Source organism: Primulina tabacum, chromosome 4 (assembly GCF_025594145.1).
Source record: "Primulina tabacum isolate GXHZ01 chromosome 4, ASM2559414v2, whole genome shotgun sequence".
Classification (NCBI taxonomy): domain Eukaryota; kingdom Viridiplantae; phylum Streptophyta; class Magnoliopsida; order Lamiales; family Gesneriaceae; genus Primulina; species Primulina tabacum.
The window spans coordinates 6,118,565-6,138,443 of NC_134553.1; the positions used below are offsets into that span (position 1 = coordinate 6,118,565).

Below are 19,879 nucleotides of genomic sequence, written 5' to 3' on the forward strand. Positions count from 1 at the left end.
GACCAATGGCCGTGTGATTTCATGAAATGTGGTCTTGAATTGGCCGAAAGGCCATGTGATTTGGCCATGTCTTTTTGAGATTCAATTTATGAAGTAGTGCATCAGTTTAAGGAGGCTTTTTATTTTCTATAAATAACACATCCTTCATTTCATTCATTGCACCAATTTCTCTTCTTCTCATTTCTCTCTAAGTTTAGTTCTATATGCGAATTTTTAAGCATTATCGCTTAAAGTTGAAATTTTCAAGATATAAAATCTTGAATTTGAATTTTCTAAGCTTATACGCTTAAATTCGAACTTTGAAATTAAATTCTAGAGTTGTCTTCTAATTTTGAGTTTTTTAAGCATTTGCGCTTAAATCCAAGTTTTGCAAGACTTAAACTCTTGGAATTGGATTTTTAAGTTTAACGCTTAGAATTTGAAATTAGAAAGTTTGCATACCATATTGATAGCGTTCTAAACATTTCAAGTTCGTGTGGCTTTAAAATTTTTAGTGCTACTATTTTAAAGCCGTAGTCGTTGTATCTTTGAAAACGAATTGACAACAACCGTGAGCATCGAGGCGGGGCAATATCGTTTTAAGGAAAAAGAGTCAAAATCTTGCCTCGACTATTTTCTCATAGTCATTTGGTTCACTCATTTCTATCCCTTGATTTCCCAAGTCAAAAGAATACCAATCCAACAATCTTAAAACGATATTCGAACTAAAATGGCCTCAACAAGTACAACGACGACTCCAACTGTCCATCATGGAGAAAAACCTGAAAGGTTCCATGGTATTGATTTCAAGCGGTGGCAACAAAAAATGCTCTTCTACTTGACCACCTTAGCTTTGACGAAATTCCTCAAAGAAGATCCACCTACTGTTGATGAAGGAGAACAAGATACTCAAAAGAGGGCAGCCGTTGATGCTTGGAATCATAGCGAATTCCTATGCAAAAACTATATCTAGAATGGACTAGACAATGCACTATACAACGTGTATTGTCAAGTGAAAACGGCAAAAGAATTATGGGAGTCACTTGACAAAAAGTATAGATCTGAGGATGCCGGTTTGAAGAAATTCATTGTCGGACGATTCTTGGATTTCAAGATGATTGATTCTAAATCAATTATGGCCCAAGTGCAAGAGTTGCAAGTAATTCTGCAAGAAATTCATTTGGAAGGAATGACCCTTAGTGATTCATTCCAAGTGGCGGCCATGATTGAAAAGTTGTCTCCTATGTGGAAAGATTTTAAGAATTATCTCAAGCGTAAATGCAAATAGATGAATCTTGAAGACTTGATTGTGCGCCTAAGAATTGAGGAAGACAACAGGGCATCCGAAAGGAAGGCCGGAAAGAGCAATTTTGAGGCGATAGCAAATTTGGTGGAACAAAACCCTAGCAAGAAGAGAAAGCACCAAGGAAATGGTCCAAAGAAAGGAAATGCTAAAAAGTTTAAGGGAAATTGCTATAATTGTGGCAAGCCTAACCATTTGGCACGAGATTGCCGAGGTAATCAAAAGAAGTCAAGGACCAAGATAACATCACCGAATATGAGAAATTGTCAAATGACATGACGGATCTTATGCTTTCTGCTGTTGTGTTTGAATCCAAACTAGTGGACAATCCAAAAGAATGGTTCATCGATACATGAGCAACAAGGCATGTTTGCGCCGAAAAGGAAATGTTCTCTACCTATACCCCGATTAGTGGTCGACAACTCTTTATGGGTAACTCTACTAAGTCAAAAATCGTGGGACTTGAAAATGTGTTGCTCAAGATGACATCCGACAAGGAACTAACTCTTATTGATGTGCTACATGTTTCGGATATTCGAAAGAATCTTGTTTCGGGATCAGCACTTGTCAAGGCTGGATTTAGAGATTATTTCATTCTAGCAAATTTGTACTATCTAAGAATGATATGTTTGTAGGAAAAGGCTATCTAGAAAAGAGTCTTTTCAAACTGAATGCGATGAATGTACTTCGTAACATTGAAAGCAATAAAAGTACCAATTTTATTTACTTGGTTGAGTCGTGTGATTTATGGCATGATCGTTTGGGTCATGTAAGTTATAATTCATTATGTAAGCTAGTTAATTTAAATTTATTGCCTTCAATTGATGTAAAAAAAAAACACAAATGTGAGATTTGCACAAATGTGAGATTTGTGTTGAGGCAAAATTTACAAAGGCTTCGTTTCCATCCGCGGAAAGAAATACAACTCTTCTAGAGTTAATTCACACTGATTTATGTGATTTGAAGTTTGTGCAAACTAGAGGAGGAAAAAAGTATTTCATTACTTTCATTGATGATTGCACAATACCTCATTGATGATTGCACAAGGTATTGTTATGTCTATTTGCTACGTAGCAAAGATGAGGCTCTCGTAGTGTTTAAACACTATAAGAATGAGGTTGAAAAGCAATTGACAAAACGAATAAAAATTATTCGCAGTGATAGAGGTGCAGAATACGGAGCACCATTTAACGAATTTTGTTGCGAAAGTGGCATTATTCATCAAATTACTGCGCCATATTCACAACAATCAAATGGTATTGCTGAAAGGAAAAATCGCACTCTTAAAGAAATGATGAACGCAATGTTATTGAGTTCAAGATTACCCCAAAACTTGTGGGGGGAAGCAATCCTTTCAGCCAACTATATTCTTAATAAAATACCACAAAAAGTTAAGGACGAAACTCTTTATGAATTATGGAAAAGGTCACAAGCCTTCTTACAAATATCTAAAAGTGTGGGGGTGTTTGGCAAAAGTTGAAGTGCCAAAACCAAAACAAGTAAAAATTGGACCTAAGACAATAGATTGCATATTTATTGGATATGCAAATGATGGTAGTGCATATCGATTTTTTGTACAAAAATCTGAAATAAGCAATGTGCATGAAGGAACAATTATTGAATCAAGGAATGATGTCTTCTTTGAAAAAACATTTTCTTGTAAAGAAAATAAAGAAATAAGTTCTCGAAAAAGGACTTATGAAACTACGAGCAGTGGAGTTCAAGAAAAACAACAAGAACCACGACGTAGTAAGAGGGCTAAAACAGCAATGACCTTTGGCCCTGATTTTCTAACTTATATGTTTGAAAATGAACCAAAGACAATTAGTGAAGCACTATCAAGTCCTGAAGCCCCCTTTTGGAAGGAGGCAATGAACAATGAGATAGAATCTATCTTGAAAAATCATACATGGGAATTGGTTGACTTCCCTCCGGGGATTAAACCATTAGGATGAAAGTGGATTCATAAAAGGAAATACAAGACCGATGGATCTATTGAAAAATATAAGGCTAGATTAGTAGCCAAATGATATAGACAAATGGAAGGTCTTGATTATTTTGATACATATTCGCCAGTGACGAGAATATCATCTATTCGAGTATTGATAGCAATTGCATCATTACATAATCTAGAAATACATCAAATGAATGTGAAAACGACATTCCTCAATGGGGAACTTGATGAAGAAATATATATGGAACAACCCGAAGGGTATATGGTTCCTGGACAAGAGAAAAAAGTGTGTAGACTCGTTAAGTCATTATATGGGCTTAAACAAGCGCCAAAACAATGGCATGAAAAATTCGACAAAACTATGTTGTCAAATGGCTTCAAAATTAACGAGTGCGATAAATGTATTTACATCAAAGGCACACCTGAAGCATATGTGATAGTATGCTTGTACGTCGATGATATGTTAATTGTGGGAAATAATATTAATATCATCAAGACTACTGAGAAGATGCTAACAAAAAACTTCGATATGAAAGATATGGGAGAAGTAGATGTCATTTTGGGAATAAAAGTCACCAAAACATCGGAAGGATGTGTTTTGTCGCAATCTCACTATGTTGAGAAAATATTGGAAAAATATAATGCAAATGATATGTCCTTGATCAAAACACATGTAGATCCAAGTTTGCATCTTTCCAAAAATAAAGGTGAACCCATATCTCAATTAGAGTATTCAAAGATCATAGGCAGTCTGATGTATCTTATGAACTGCACTCGTCCAGATATTGCTTATGCTGTAAACAAACTCAGCAGATTTACAAGTAATCCTGCAATGATTATTGGAAGGCATTAATAAAGGTACTTAAATATTTAAGATACACCTTAAATTATGGATTACATTATACGAGATATTCCGCGGTCCTAGAAGGTTATAGTGACGCAAATTGGATATCTGACACAAATGATTCAAAATCCACAAGTGGTTACGTATTTACCATTGGTGGTGGGGCTATATCATAGAAGTCTTCTAAGCAAACCTGCATTGCTAGATCCACAATGGAATCAGAATTTATAGCTCTAGACAAAGCTGGAGAAGAAGCCGAGTGGCTTCGAAATTTCTTAGAAGAAATCCCTTGTTGGAATAAGCCAGTGTCCTCCATAATAATTCATTGTGATAGTCAATCAGCAATTGGAAGGGCACAAAACACTATATATAATGGTAAGTCTAGACACATCCGTCGTAGACATAATATCATACGACAATTGATCTCTAATGGCATTATCTCCATTGATTATGTAAAATCAAAGGAGAATCTAGCGGATCCACTTACAAAAGGTATACCGAGAGATCAAATGAATTGTCTATCAAGAGGAATGAGATTAAAACCCCAAAATTAAATCTTGTAGTGGATACCCAACCTAGTTGATTGGAGATCCCAAGATCTAGGTTCAAAAGGGATAAATAAATTACAAGATTGGTAGAAACACCTTGGAGAAATCTCTTACCTATTCCTATGATAAGAGGTGTTGCCCACAAAGGGGTATGAGGCTAGGTTTTACCTTTAATGATTCCTAAGATATACTAATACGTATGTTGGAGTATAGTGGGATACTTTCCTAGGAGATCACCGGCGTAAGTGCGAAGTGTGGCCGCTTCAAATATGAAAAGCAATCGCGAAACCAAGCGGTGCCGATGGCCTAAATGGACCCAACAGTGAGAACTTAATGAAATGTTAGAAATGTTATTGTGTGAATATAATTGTCTTGGTTTACACAAAACGGCAAATAGTTCAAGGCATCACGTCCACTAATTGCCAAGTAAATCCGATTATATCTTACTAAGGAAGGTTCAAAGCCAAAAGCTACCTATCCTGATGCGATAATATTTCGCTGGAACGCTTTTGTCGAGTCAGCATAGTCACATGCATTAATTTTCATTCATGTGGGGGATTGTTAGAAAAAATGAATTTTGTACTCATTTAGAATCGATAAAATAATTTGAACGAGCTACGTAGCGAACATGAATTATTTCTTGATCACCAATTAGGGTGAATGAGAAATTAATTGAGTTCAAATTTTATCGAATGAGAATATTGAATCGAAAGGATTATATATATATATATATATATATATATATATTAATTATAATATTATAATATATTATTATATTCTATTTTAATTGAAATCACACGACCAATGGCCGTGTGATTTCATGAAACGTGGTCTTGAATTGGCCGAAAGGCCATGTGATTTGGTCATGTCTTTTTGAGATTCAATTTATGAAGTAGTGCATCACTTCATGGAGGCTTTTAGTTTTCTATAAATAGCACACCCCTCATTTCATTCATTGCACCAATTTCTCTTCTTCTCATTTTTTTCTAAGTTTAGTTCTATATACGAATTTTTAAGCATTAACGCTTAAAGTTGAAATTTTCAAGATATAAAATCTTGAGTTTGAATTTTCTAAGCTTATACGCTTAAATTCGAACTTTGGAATTAAATTCTAGATTTGTCTTTTAATTTTGATTTTTTTAAGCATTTGCGCTTAAATCCAAGTTTTGCAAGAGTTAAACTCTTGGAATTGGATTTTTAAGTTTAACGCTTAGAATTTGAAATTAGAAAGTTTGCATACCACATTTATAGCGTTCTAAACATTTCAAGTTCGTGTGACTTTAAAATTTGTAGTGCTATTATTTTAAAGCCGTAGTCGTTGTATCTTGAGAAACGAATTGCCAACAACCGTGAACATCGGGGCAGGGCAATATTGTTTTAAGGAAAAAGAGTCAAACTCTTGCCTCGATTATTTTCTCATAGCTATTTGATTCACCCATTTCTATCCTTTGATTTCCCAAGTCAAAATAATACCAATCCAACAAATCCAAGCACACTAGATAAAATGCGATCAAACTACGTGGTTCGGCATTGAGACACCTACATCCACGAGATAATACACCAACTCATATTTTAATTCAAAAAAAAAGTTCATCAATAAAGATAAGTTGGTGTATTATCTTTATTGATGAACTTAACAATGAATGTTACAGGTGCAAGAAAAATAGCCAAAAGATGAATCACGATTGATTTTTTATCCCTCAAATGCTCTCGATATTTTCTCCTATCAGTGCACTCCTTATGATCTTCTAAGTCACGATGCTGGAGCTTGTTGTCCCTTCGATTCTTATGTGTGTTGTTCCGATTCGTCTCTCAAGCAAGCTACACGCACACACGCTTATACTTGTCTGCTTGAGATACATATCGGCTGATCCCTCTCAAGTCTACGTGAGCTGTCCAACTGAATACCTACTCCAAGCTTATAACCTAACTGATTTGGTTATGGCCACTAACCACCAGAAGTTTACTCTTGGTGTATTCCACCAGCTAACCAACTTGAGAGTCACCATATGATCCAACACATACAAATATCAGACCTGATATACTTTAATGATATTATTTAATAACATAAAAACTATGGATTCAAAAATAATTCAACTCGTAACTTTGAGTCCCTCAAAATCGTTCCACAAAATTATTTACGTCAAATTATATAAAATAAATTTAAAAGAGAGATAACGTCATATATATATAACTCGATTATAATATACAATACAAAGAGAAATAGCTCAACTCTGTATATAATTTTCGGACAAGCAAAGGTAAAATATCACATGCTGTAGAGTGGGCCAGTAAAAAAAATTATTCAATACCTTATAAGTAGTAAAAATAGCTATTCCCCTATGCAAGTGGTAATTCTTACCATATGATTTACCATGCCTAACTGTAGAAATTTATTAATACTCGATTGATTTTTTAATGGATTTCGTATAGATTGATAAAAATATTCATTTTTAGATGTACCTTGAGGTAAGGGTGAAAACGAGCCGAGTTAATTGTAAGTAGCTTGACTCTTGCTCGGTCAAAAATCGAGCTCGGTTTGACGAAGCTCGATACCATAATCCAGCCGAACTTGAGTAATATATGAGTCTCCTCGAGCACGAGAGCTACTTGTGTGTGTGTGTGTGTGTATATATATATATATATATATATATTTACAAAAATCATTTTAAAAAATAAATATTTGAAATCGAGTTTTTCGAGCTCGAGTAACTCGATACATAATCAAATCGAGTTTGAGCTTGAAAATTACCATCCAAGTCAGATCAAACTCGAGTTTGAGTGATTGATTTTTTTTTTAAATCGAGCTCGAATAGTGTAATACTCGAGATCGATTTCACTCTTACCTTGAGTTAGCAGTAACATGAAATTTCCTCACATGGAGATGCATTCCCGTTTGTTCTTTGAAACTGTATATGCAATATGTTAGTGAAAATAGCGAGAAATTTTAAATGTTAGAAAATTAATTTCCTAAAATATTGGCAAATGAGTGTATATCTTATTTAATACATGTGAAATGTAAGTTGGATATGAATTACATGAGCTTGCTCATTTTTTAAGCGTACACATGTATTTTTCGAGTTCGAGAATATTTAAAAGAATTGGGATATATCATCAACGTTCTTTTTTTAATGACATGGAAACATGCATCAGCTACTATTTGGTGTGCAGCGAGTAAATCTCGGACTAATGTAATAGATTGCAAATCACGTTAGTGAAATAAACCACACTACACAAGTCATGTGTGACAAGCTTGCTCAAGAAGATGTTGATAGAAAGAATCGAAATCCTGACTATTAACCATAAACATTCACATATTCCATCAACTCGTATACTCTCTCTAAATCATTATACATAATCTTGTTCACATCTTGTGTAATTTCTTGAACGTATATATTAACTCAATTCAATAATTTAAAATACGTGTAGAATAACATTTCAAATAAATGAGTCGGGCTTTTGGCCCAATTATTAACAGGTTTAGATGAACCTGACCTAACAATTTAGTCCCATAATGCTTGACGCCGGTTTAAAGCCCAGACCCCGAGGGCATGTAAGTAATAGAGTTTTTTTTTAAAAAAAAATATTAATTATCAAAATAATGACCTAGCCCGATTAGGTTGGCACTTGGTACAAATTAAAAACTAGGTTTACCGAGCTTGATCTAACTATTCCTTCCAATTAAAGGTGCAATTTACGCCCCTGACGCCAATATTTGCACGATCGCCCATGCAACGACGTCGCATAATACCATGGTAGGTGTTATAGACAGAATCAAACACAAAAGTTCGATAAGACAACATAACACATAAATTTAGATTTTTAGACATAAATGCATTAGAAAAACAATAACAATACTCGTTCTTCGACGATAGAGTCGCCCTCGGCCAGCTTCCTCCCCCTGCATATGCAAGTGTGAAGTCTTATTTTGCAGTAAATAATTTGTGCATTAATGAAGAAGATGGCACTTAATTAAGTCAACTAACCATTCGATTCCCAAATCCTAAATTGCTCCGTGTCTCAAAAGTTACATCTTAAATATTATTACTGTATTTTTATAGGGAGACAGAGAAATAAAAAGTACGTATAGGCTATGTTGTAAAATTAATGGCAGACTGCATGTTAGACAAATTTCAAATAAATTTGATAGGTATCTCATTGCATGGGAAGCTGAAAAATTCAAGCAGCTAGCACAGCTTACAATAAAAACAAAACTTTGGCTATCATTGCACTGCTCACTTATAAAATACTATTTCTGTTATATATTATTACTATTATCATGGCTCCTCCACATAAATTTTTATTTTTCGATAGAGATATATAAATATTATGATAATTAATTATGAATAATATTATTCGGGAAAATAATTTTTGGTCCGGTAAAATGTTTTTTTTTATCCATTAACTTTTCGGTTTTTTTATTTTGGTACAGTGACTTCTGAATTTCGACTATTTTGATTCATATATCACTGAAATGTTTAATTTCGTCAAAAAAACATTGATTAGATTACGGTTAAAGTATATTTTGGTGTTACAGTCATTAAATGATTCTTGTTAATTTTTACATAGCAAGTCTCTTGGTTAACTATGTACCTGTATTTTTAATAAAAAAAACAATACTTTTGATATAAAAATTAATATTTTTTATGAACAACTCAAATAATATATATCTCGTAAAATTGACTTACAAGTTGTAAGATTATTTGCATGAAATTTTTGTGATTTGTTAAGACCTCTAAAATCATAGATAGACACGGAGGATTTTAAATGTCGTGATCAATATAATACATTTTTTAATTTATTATTTTTATTGATCCTGGTAAAATAATTTCTAAGATGAGATATTAAACATTTCAAAATTATGAATAAGTTTATTGTGAAATAGTCTTACGAATTTTTATCTGTGAGACGGGTCAACCCTAACAATATTCACAATAAAAAATAATACTCTTAGCATAAAAAGTAGTACTTTTTCATGGATGACCCAAATAAAAAATATGTCTCATAAGATACGATATCGTGAGATCGTCTCAAATAAGTTTTTGACAAAATTATATAATGGAAACAAATGAAATAAATGCTTTGTTTCCTATCTTTTTGAATTCTTCCACCTATTTTAAGATCGACGCAGCAGACTGAATGGAGTAGTCAATTCACGAATGATGACTCCTACTGCTCCCTGTTGTGTACATGATTCTTGTCTGCTTTGGCTGCGTAATTAATTAATTGATATAAAAATCCATACTAGCTCCTCGAACTTAATTATAAATAATTGGTGGGATATTTCCGATTTAAATTTAATATCGAAAAGTCAATGTTTATGCAACAAAATAGTAGTTAATATAATTAAAAGTATTTTAATTGAATTTATTTTGGTGCTATTTTTAATACTCGATCGTAATCTACCTTTCAATATTAATTTACAATATATATTTTCATATTTTCGACCAACCTAACAGTCAGTGATAGAAACTTATTTTTTTATATTTTTATTAATTATTTAATTAATTTTTTCACCCTTTTATTTTTTACTTCCTTCTTTTTTTTATTTCTTTGAAATGATGATCCTTTTTAGAAATTCATTAATGTTATTATATTTCCACACTGTTAATTGTTAATTACAAATATCAGATACATGTATTATTAAATAAAATAAGATAAAATTAATTATATAAAAGGGGAAGTTGGTGAAAAGTTCCCAATCAAAATATTTCTTTGTGTTCACTCCCTACCCACAAAATTGTGGTACTATGTCATACAAAATGTGGTACACTTCATGTGGAAATGTGGTACACTTCATGTGGAAATGTGGTACTAAAAAATACCCAAGGACTGAACACAAAAAAAATCGACGGTTGATGACTGAAAGCCAATTTCTCGTATAAAAACCCTCATTAAATCATAAATTATTGCGTATCCATCATATCTTGAAGCATATGATTTGGATGTTGAGGAAAATTCATATAAACACGGGATCCTCATTTTAAATAATAAAGAATTAAACTATAACGGAAATGGATTGATCTTTGAGATCTACTCGTTTTTTATTTGAGAGGCGGTTTCTCTTCATATTTATTTTCTATAATAAGATAAAAAATAGAGAACGTCATCACGTGCGATCCAGGACTATAGCCATTATATAGATAATGTTTATCATTATCTTATGATATTTATGTTTTAATACATTATAAAAATAGAAATTGCACTTTTGTCTCTGCACGTCAAAGATCAACAACTTATCGGATACATTAAAGCTCAACAACCAAAACTTTAATCGATCACTTTAAATTTGAGCTTAACTTAATAGACAACTCACACCACATAGTTATTCACGTATAAACTCATGTAACAAAATTGATCTTGAACAAAAAAAAAATTATACGTTCCAATAAAACAAGAATATATAGATGCAGTCCAATCGACCAATCCAGCATGTATAATGTATATATAGAATCCTTGAATCTCTTGTTTTAAAACATAAAAAAATTATATGGGAGACACTTTCATGCATAGAAGTGATGAAAACTATCAAATATATGTTCAAATTTAGGGGAAAAAACTAGAATTTTGCCCACAAAAGAGTAACAAAATTATCGGTTTTCTCAAAATATGTTAGGGACACTGAGATGAGTTTTAACTGTTAGAATTTATTATGATTCAAAAGGAATAGATAAAGAGAAAATACGAAATAAAGGGTAGAGAAAAGGTCATGAAAAGTGGCAAAAATAAGATGAAGCATGCCCATATATTTTCTCCTCAAGAGATACCATTTCCCGGACTCCAATAGATTCTGCAGGCGTGAGCCTAAAGGCTGGCAAAGCGAAGCCCCCCACAACCCCTTACCCCAACTCCAACCTTCAAAATTTTTCATTAATTCTTATACAGTTAAACGATAGAAAAATATTTTGCAAAATTAAAGAAACTTTGATGTGAAAATTTACAATATTTAATATATTACTAAAGGATTTTTTATTTAGTTAAGAGAATCCGGCCATGATTGAGCTTTATTTATTATTAAATTTCTGGATGGCCGAAAACAAAGAAATGAAAATTAATCTCCCATACTCCTGTGTCAAGAAAGTGACCCGATTATTTAAATCTCTCGAAGTAAAAAAAAATGCAAAAAATTTGTTGTTTTGTGAATTCGTGATCATTCGAAAGACGACGCTTTTAGACAGGCGAGCATTTAATTATTCGTGAATTAGATGTGTAATGTTACTTAATTTGATACAAAAACATTTGAAGACGTGAATTATTTTTTCATTAGTGTGGTAATTAAACCGAAGGGTGCATACTTTCAAGTTTGCGTATTTCAATGTTGTCTGGTTCTGATGAAACGATGGACAATTTTCCTAATATAAAACAAACTTTTGGTACCAATTTTATGTCAGAATTCAGAAGTTTACTGAGTTCAAATTTCAGTGCTTTTTAATGCACATTTTCTCTTCTTTCACAGTTTCCATTCTCTTTCTATTCTTCTGTTCAAACTCCCATAAAAGATTCCATTATTCTTATTTCTTATCCCCATTTTTTTAATAGTAAAAGATATATAAGATAAAGGTGTAGTTTATTAGGGTAGTGTGCAAGTGGAACACATGGAGTGCACTCAATTTCAAAACAATTAAATTTTGATAAAATTACGAAATAAAAAATTAAATAAAATTTTTTGAAGGGATAAGTTTATTTGGTCGCACTGAAAGTTTATATTAATCTTCTTTGAACATGAAACTTTTAAACCTTTTTAAAGAAAATCAAATTTTTGGATGAACTGATCAACTTTTCTATTCATCTTCGTCTTAAAAGATAGTAGGGATGAAACGAATCGAGTCGGTTCATGAATTTTTCGAGTTGGTTCGATAAATATCTTATTTATACTCTATTCGAACATGCTTGAAAAATTTTAGAGACCAAATTATTATTTTTCTGTAGTTCATTCATATTATGTATACATTTCGAGCAATTAATATATTTCGAGCTTTCAAATAAATCTTTGTTCTCGAACCTTAATGTTCAAACAATAATTTGAATAGCTCACGAATAAGTTCGAGCTGAACTCAAACTCAAATTCAAACTTCATTTCGAGTTAAATTCAAGCTAAAATAATTTATAACTTTCGATATCTGAATTGAACTCAAACTCAAATATATTCAACTATATACTTAAATATTATTAAAAAATTTGACTCGATTTGATGATTTTACACTCCTTAATTGCTTGCACCTAAATAAATACAGAAATTGAGCATTAACTCATTATGTTGAACATCCGCCTCATCTAAACATATATAAAATGTCAACCAGCTTTGAAAATGTGAGGTGTTTAAATTTTCAAACAAATTGAATGTATGATATAGTATAAAATGACACAATATTGATTTAGTTCCTCGCGTTTATCTAATTTCTACAGAGTAGTTAGAAATTAAATGTGCGATAATCCTTTGATCAACAAAAATATAATTTTCACAGAAAATTTGGGGCCGAATGAAATATTAGAATCGAATTTGTCATTTCCTTTATAAGCAAGAAGATACGACAGAAGATATATGTTTTTTTTTTTCAAAGAAAAACAAGATATGGCAGAAGCAAATAAGTAATGAGAACAAGAAAGAGCATTAATTTTTTAAAAAAAAAAAACAAAAACAAAAACGAAAAGAGAGCATTCGTTATGATTTTTCGAATTTTCCACTTCACACCATTTAAATCATAATAATCAGAGACGGATGTATTCTAGGGCTGTACTGGGCTGTAGCCCAACCCACTTTTTTAATAATTTAGCGACGGTTTTTCAAAAACCGTCGCTAATATTTGCGACGGTTTTAGTAAAACCGCCGCCGATCTGGATCGGCGATGGTTTTAATTGCACCGTCGCTATTAGTGACGGTTTATTCAAACAGTCGCTAATAATAGCGACTGTTTTTTGAAAAACCGTCGCTAATAGCGACGGTTGTTTCAAAAACCGATGTACATCAATGTCTTAGTCCAATCAAGTCCCGTTCATTTACAAGGATGAGACCAAATTTATCCTCTGATCCGCCCCACCTCAATTCTACAAAATTTCCCTCCCAAGTCCCAAGCCCTTTAGCGACATAATAGAATTGCGGACTCCCGAAGAAATCGAATTGCTCATCGGCAAGCCAACAATCCAGGTAAGAATCGGCTATACATTTTTTATTTTGTTTTTTATAGCTTCTCTGTGTGTGATTTGTGGTTTCTTGATTGTTTGTTGTTGAGTTATTGAGTGACTATTACTTGTTTATTTGGTTAATAATTATTTTATTCTTGTTTAGGATTATAAATTGAACTATTTCAAAATGAGATATCAATCTGCTGCAAAGAAAGGAAAAACATTGATATCCTCTTTCTTTAAGAAGAGAGATCGTCAAGCTAGTGAAGATACTTCAATTACTACGGTCCTTACAATGCAACATCAATCCAGTGAAAGTCTTCTATTTCCCAATATCCAAATTCCTTCATGTTTATCTCCTAGAGATGATCATCAGTCTTCGTCTACTTTTATTGAACGAGATCCAGGAAAAAGAAAACAGATATGTGAATATCATGTTAATGTACGAGATGAGATAAGACGTTCATATCTAAATATGGGGCCTTATCAACCAGATATGTTGGAGTATCCAGGTACAAAATTTGGAAGCCAGAATCGTCGTTTTCAGAAAAAATGGTTTCAGAAATTTTATTGGTTGGAGTATTCGCCTTCAACAAATAAGGCATATTGTTTCTATTGTTTTCTTTTCCTGAATGATGTTAATTCATCTAATATCTCGGCATTGGTCAATGAAGGATTTGACAATTGGAAAAGGGTAAACCAAGGAAAAACATGTGCTTTTCTTGCCCATATTGGTTCTGCAGCTTCTTCACCTCATACTATGTGTGAGAGAAGGGCTGAAAATTTGATGAGGCCCTCACAACATATTGATAAAGTGATGCATGCACAATCTAAAGAGGAAAAAGAGAAAAATCGTCTGCGTTTGAGCACCTCAATTGTAGCTGTTCGTTGGCTAGCACTTCAAGGTTGTGCTTTTAGAGGTAACGATGAATCTCTATCTTCATCTAATCGTGGAAATTTTCTTGAATTGGTGAAGGCTTTTGCAAAAATGAATATAGAAATTGATGAAGTTGTGCTTGAGAATGCTCCAAAAAATGCCCAATATATCGCTCCAGAAATTCAGAAAGAGATTTTACATATTATGGCCAATAGAGTACGACAGATGGTTCGTGAAGAAGTTGGAGATAAATACTTCTGTATTCTTGTTGATGAAGCCCGAGATATATCTAAACGAGAGCAAATGACCATTATATTGAGGTTTGTGAACAATCATGGGATTTTGACAGAAAGATTTTTTGCCATCAAAAGTGTTAGTGACACTACCTCAATGAATTTGAAAAATGAGATATCAAATGTTCTTGTTCATCATGATCTCCATGTTAAGAAAATCAAAGGCCAAGGATATGATGGTGCTAGCAATATTCGTGGAGCGTGGAATGGACTTCAAGCATTATTTCTCAAAGATTGTCCCTATGCATACTATGTCCACTGTTTTGCACATCGTTTACAACTGACATTGGTTTCTGCAGCTAAGGATGTTAGTGTTATTTGGGAATTCTTTTCTCATTTGGACAATATTGTTAATATTGTCACTTCTTCTACTAAGCGCATTGCTGAATTACATACTGCACAGAGAAATGAAATTGAGTATATATTGTCAATTGGAGAACGTGATTCTGGAAGTGGTGCAAACCAGATTGGTAATTTGCAACGAGCAGGAGCTACTCGTTGGAGTTCTCACTATGATTCGGTAAAAAGCTTGATAGGTATGTACACTGCAACTTGCAAAGTTTTTGAAGTTCTCAGTGATTATTCTCCAAATGGAAGAGTTAAGGCTGAAGTTCGGGGGATTTACAGAAACATGGCAAGCTTTGAATTTGTGTTTATTTTGCACTTAATGCATAAAATTATGAGAACAACAAATACTCTTTGTCAAATTCTTCAAAGAATATCTCAAGACATTTTGACTGCTATCACATTTGTCACTACTACCAAAACTTGCCTTCAAGAATTTAGAGAATGTGGGTGGAATGAATTTCTTCAGGAAGTTAAAATTTTTTGCTCAAGAAATGAAATTGATGTACCTGACCTTGATTGTCTATATAAGATTGGACGTTCCTGTCGGCAAACTACAATAGAACATCATTATCACTTTGATGTTTTTAATGCAGCAATAGATTTCATTTTGATGGAGTTAAATACTCGGTTCAATGAGTCATCGGTGGAACTTCTTTCTCTTAGTACAGCTTTAGATCCTAAAAATTCATTTGACTCATTTAACAGTGATGATATTTGCAAGCTTGCGAAGAAGTTTTATCCTGGAGATTTCACAGATCAAGAAATTGTTGCTTTGGAGTATGAATTGATACATTATAAACTTGATGTGATGCAGAATTTAAAGGTTTCTACACTTGTTGAGTTGTGTCAGCAATTGACCGAGAGTGGACGGTCAAGTGTTTATGTTATGTTGACTAGATTGATTCATCTTGTTTTGACATTACCTGTGTCTACTGCCACTACTGAGCGGGCTTTTTCAGCAATGAAGCATGTGAAGACGGCACTTCGCAATAAAATGGAGGATGACTTTCTTGCCGATTGTTTGACACTCTATATTGAACGAGATTTAGCTAAACATATTGATGTAAATTCTATTATTGATGAATTTTATGTTTTAAAATCTCGTAGGGCACAACTTCGTTGAACGATATAATGTAAATTTTTTTTTAATAATATATAACTTATCATATTGACTTCAAGCCCCCCCCAACTTTTATTCCTGGATCCATCTCTGATAATAATGTAGAGGGAACTAAAATTTTACAATTAGATGAATAAGAAACTATGTATATGAAAAATTAGGGAGTTTTTTAAAATTAATGTAAAACAAAAAATTTCAAAAAAAATTTACGAATTTTTTTTTTTTTTTGCAAAACTACTTTAATCTGCGCTTACAAAGCGCGGACGCTCGCTTACGTGGACGAGCGTCTGCGTTTACAAAACGCAAACGCTCGTCCACGTAGATATATTATTATTATTATTTATTATTATATTATTATTTTATTATTATTATTTGTGATGGTACGTAAGTTTATTATTATTATTATTTATTATTATTTTAAATAATTAATTTAATTCGAATATATTATTATTATTATTATTATTATTTATAATTTTTAATTATTAATTTAATTCGAATGAAAAATATAAAATATAAATATTTATAATATATGTTAATTATTAAATATTTTGTATTATTTGGTTGGATGATTGAAAAATTAGAGATATGAGATGATTGAAAGGAGAAAATTAAAGAGACATGAGAGGATTGAAGGGAGAAAATTAAGGAGAATAAAAATAGTAGTCTTTCACCAATACACCAATAAGAGGTTTAACTTTAGCATATAATAACGATAAAACTTACGCTGTATTATAATATTTTTATTCTATTATTAAATTTAAATTGTTTATTTTCTATTTAAGCTGTTATCATTAATTTAATTTCAATCGCAACATAAAAACTCAAACGACGTGAAAGTATATTTATAAATATATTATTCTTATTATTATTATTATTAATTTATTAATTTAATTCGAATGAAAAATATATATATAAAAATATTTATAATATATGTTAATTATTAAATATTTTGTATTATTTGGTTTGTGGTTGAAAAATTAGAGATATGAGAGGATTGAAGGGAGAACATTAAGGAGAATAAAAATAGTAGTCTTTCATCAGTACACCAATAAGATGTTTAACTTTAGCATATATTATCGATAAAACTTACATTGATTTACAATATTTTCATTATATTCGTAAATGTACATTGTTTATTTTCTATTTAAACTATTATTATTAATTGAATTTCAATCACAACATTAAAATAAAATATTAATCACAACATAAAAATACAATATTAATATATTATACAAGTAATTATTAATGCTTGCTTGCTTCATTCACTTTTGGCCTTCTCATTTTTATAGATTGATTGATTTAATAAATCTATTAATAATAATAAACCGATTATATATAATTATATGTTTTACAATTAATTTTTTTTATCAAACATGTGTTTATATAATTTTGAGAGAATTCGAAATGGGTTTTCCTAAAATATCCTTTTGACCAATTGATTTTATGTACGTTTTCTTGAAATAATAATTTAAAAATAAAAAATAATTTTCAATTTCTTATCTCTCATATTTTTAATCATCTCATATTTTTAAAATGGAACAATAAATATTTTTTTCAATCCCTCTCATATTTTTAAAATATTGATTTTATATACGTTTTTTTTTCAATCATCTCATATCTCTAATTTTTCAATCATCCAACCAAATAATACAAAATATTTAATAATTAATATATATTATAAATATTTATATTTTATATTTTCCATTTCGAATTAAATTAATAATTAAAAATATAATAATAATAATAATATATTCAAATTAAATTAATTATTTAAAATAATAATAAACAATAATAATAATAATAAACTTACGTACCATCACAAAATAATATTAAATAATAATAATAATAATAAAAAATAATATAAGTACTCGTTCATGTGTACGAGCGTCCGCACTTTGTAAGCGCGGATTAAAGTAGTTTTGCAAGTTTTTTTTAAATTATTTTTGAAATATTTTTTTATTTTTACATTAATTATAAAATAACCGAAAAATTATGAATGCAAATATATCGATTTTTCATAAGTGGAAGAATAATGCTAAATGTACGACTAATACATCGTACAACGATATTTACAACAATTATATCATGATATTTTGTTATTATATTGTAAGATTTTGTATTCAATGTATAATAATATTCGATAAATACAATTTTTATGATGTAAAAATCATTTTACAAATTCATATAACATTACTCGATGTGAAAAAGTCTACCCACCTTGAGACATCCATATAGGCTCCATGTAAAATGTATTTGTCTTCACCAAGCAAACATGAATGATGAAGATATATCAAATTTCCATTGTCAGGATTTCATAAATGATCCATAAAGAGGAATACAAATGCAGCGTACGGATGCTAATTAATTTCCAAAATCATCTCTTTCACAAATACCATTTCCAACTATCAATGAAGTAAGGATTCATTTCACGATAACTTTTTCATTGCACAAGAAATTAGTTCGAGGCGAGGGGTTTGTGGCGTGTCAGTGTGGACCGAACCCAATGGAGATATGATTCAGATCTCAGCCTTTAAGCTTGAACGGCCACTAGCTTTACCTGTTGTTTAAATTTATATAATTTGAGAGCGAAAGTAATAGTTTAAATTATGATTTGTCGAGAATATAATTTGTTAATAAGATAGTTGTTTCATGTCGGTTAAATACGTTAAAAATTGAAACTTAGACCTAACTCAACCTTAAAAGATAGTTTAAAAGGTGAAAATTGTTCAAGACCATATATGCAATTCCCAGATATTTTACCGGTGTGGGATAACAAACACATCCCTCACATCGAAGAATGAATATTTGGAGCATGAAGTGACCCTACTATGAGCAGAACGGGTGGCCCAACTATGAACAGCCAAACACATAACGTTGGAACTTGAGCCAAACACAACGGTGGAACATGAGCTCTGATACCATGTTAAAATTGGAACTTGGACCTAACACAACCCTAAAAGTTAGCTTAAGAGATATGATTGTCTAAGTTCATATATTTATCTCTCAGAGATTTTATCCAATTGATGTGGGACAACTAACGAAATAAAATAATGGGAGTTGCATATATAGACTTTAATAATCTCTCTTGAGCTAACTTTTGAAGTTGAGTTAAGTCTAAGTCTCAATCTTAATATGATATATAAGATATATGTTCTAATCCTGGTGTACGTTCTAACGTTTCCTATTGCCATAGCTTATCATTGCTTTGTGATCTCTCCATCTTGCATCGTTTTGAAATGAATTTTATTGATAGCTTAGACTTAGATATATCTTCGATGTTTTTTCACTATAAAAACGGATGTCCGTAGCAACAATTTTTTAAAATCCCTTGCAATTTTAAAAAGTGGCCACGGGATTATAACGGCCGTGGCCAAATTGCAACCGTTTTCTTTTTTCCGTCGCTAAATTTAACAATGTGTTTACCCTCTCTTTTTTTTCACCTGATTCTGCCTGTTTTCTTTGGTAGGGACTTCTTTTTGCCATTTTCTAA

At 31.6% G+C, this 19,879-nt stretch overlaps 1 protein-coding gene across 1 annotated transcript; it reads left to right on the forward strand.

Annotated features, from left to right (window-relative positions):
• Positions 1-4,292: 4,292 nt before the first annotated feature.
• Positions 4,293-19,879, forward strand: LOC142541765 (uncharacterized). The gene is made up of 3 exons (XM_075648230.1): positions 4,293-4,455; positions 14,426-16,332; positions 19,856-19,879. The coding sequence occupies exons 1-3, from the start codon at positions 4,293-4,295 to the stop codon at positions 19,877-19,879; spliced, it is 2,094 nt and encodes a 697-aa protein (XP_075504345.1).

Bases quoted from the DNA above. Each gene is read 5' to 3' on its own strand.
- LOC142541765 (XM_075648230.1), top strand. From the start codon at position 4,293: ATGGAATCAGAATTTATAGCTCTAGACAAAGCTGGAGAAGAAGCCGAG. The intron at 4,456-14,425 runs GTAAGTCTAGAC...TGGTCAATGAAG, and splicing joins ACAAAACACTATATATAATG to GATTTGACAATTGGAAAAGG. The intron at 16,333-19,855 runs GTAAATTCTATT...TTTCTTTGGTAG, and splicing joins ATTTAGCTAAACATATTGAT to GGACTTCTTTTTGCCATTTT.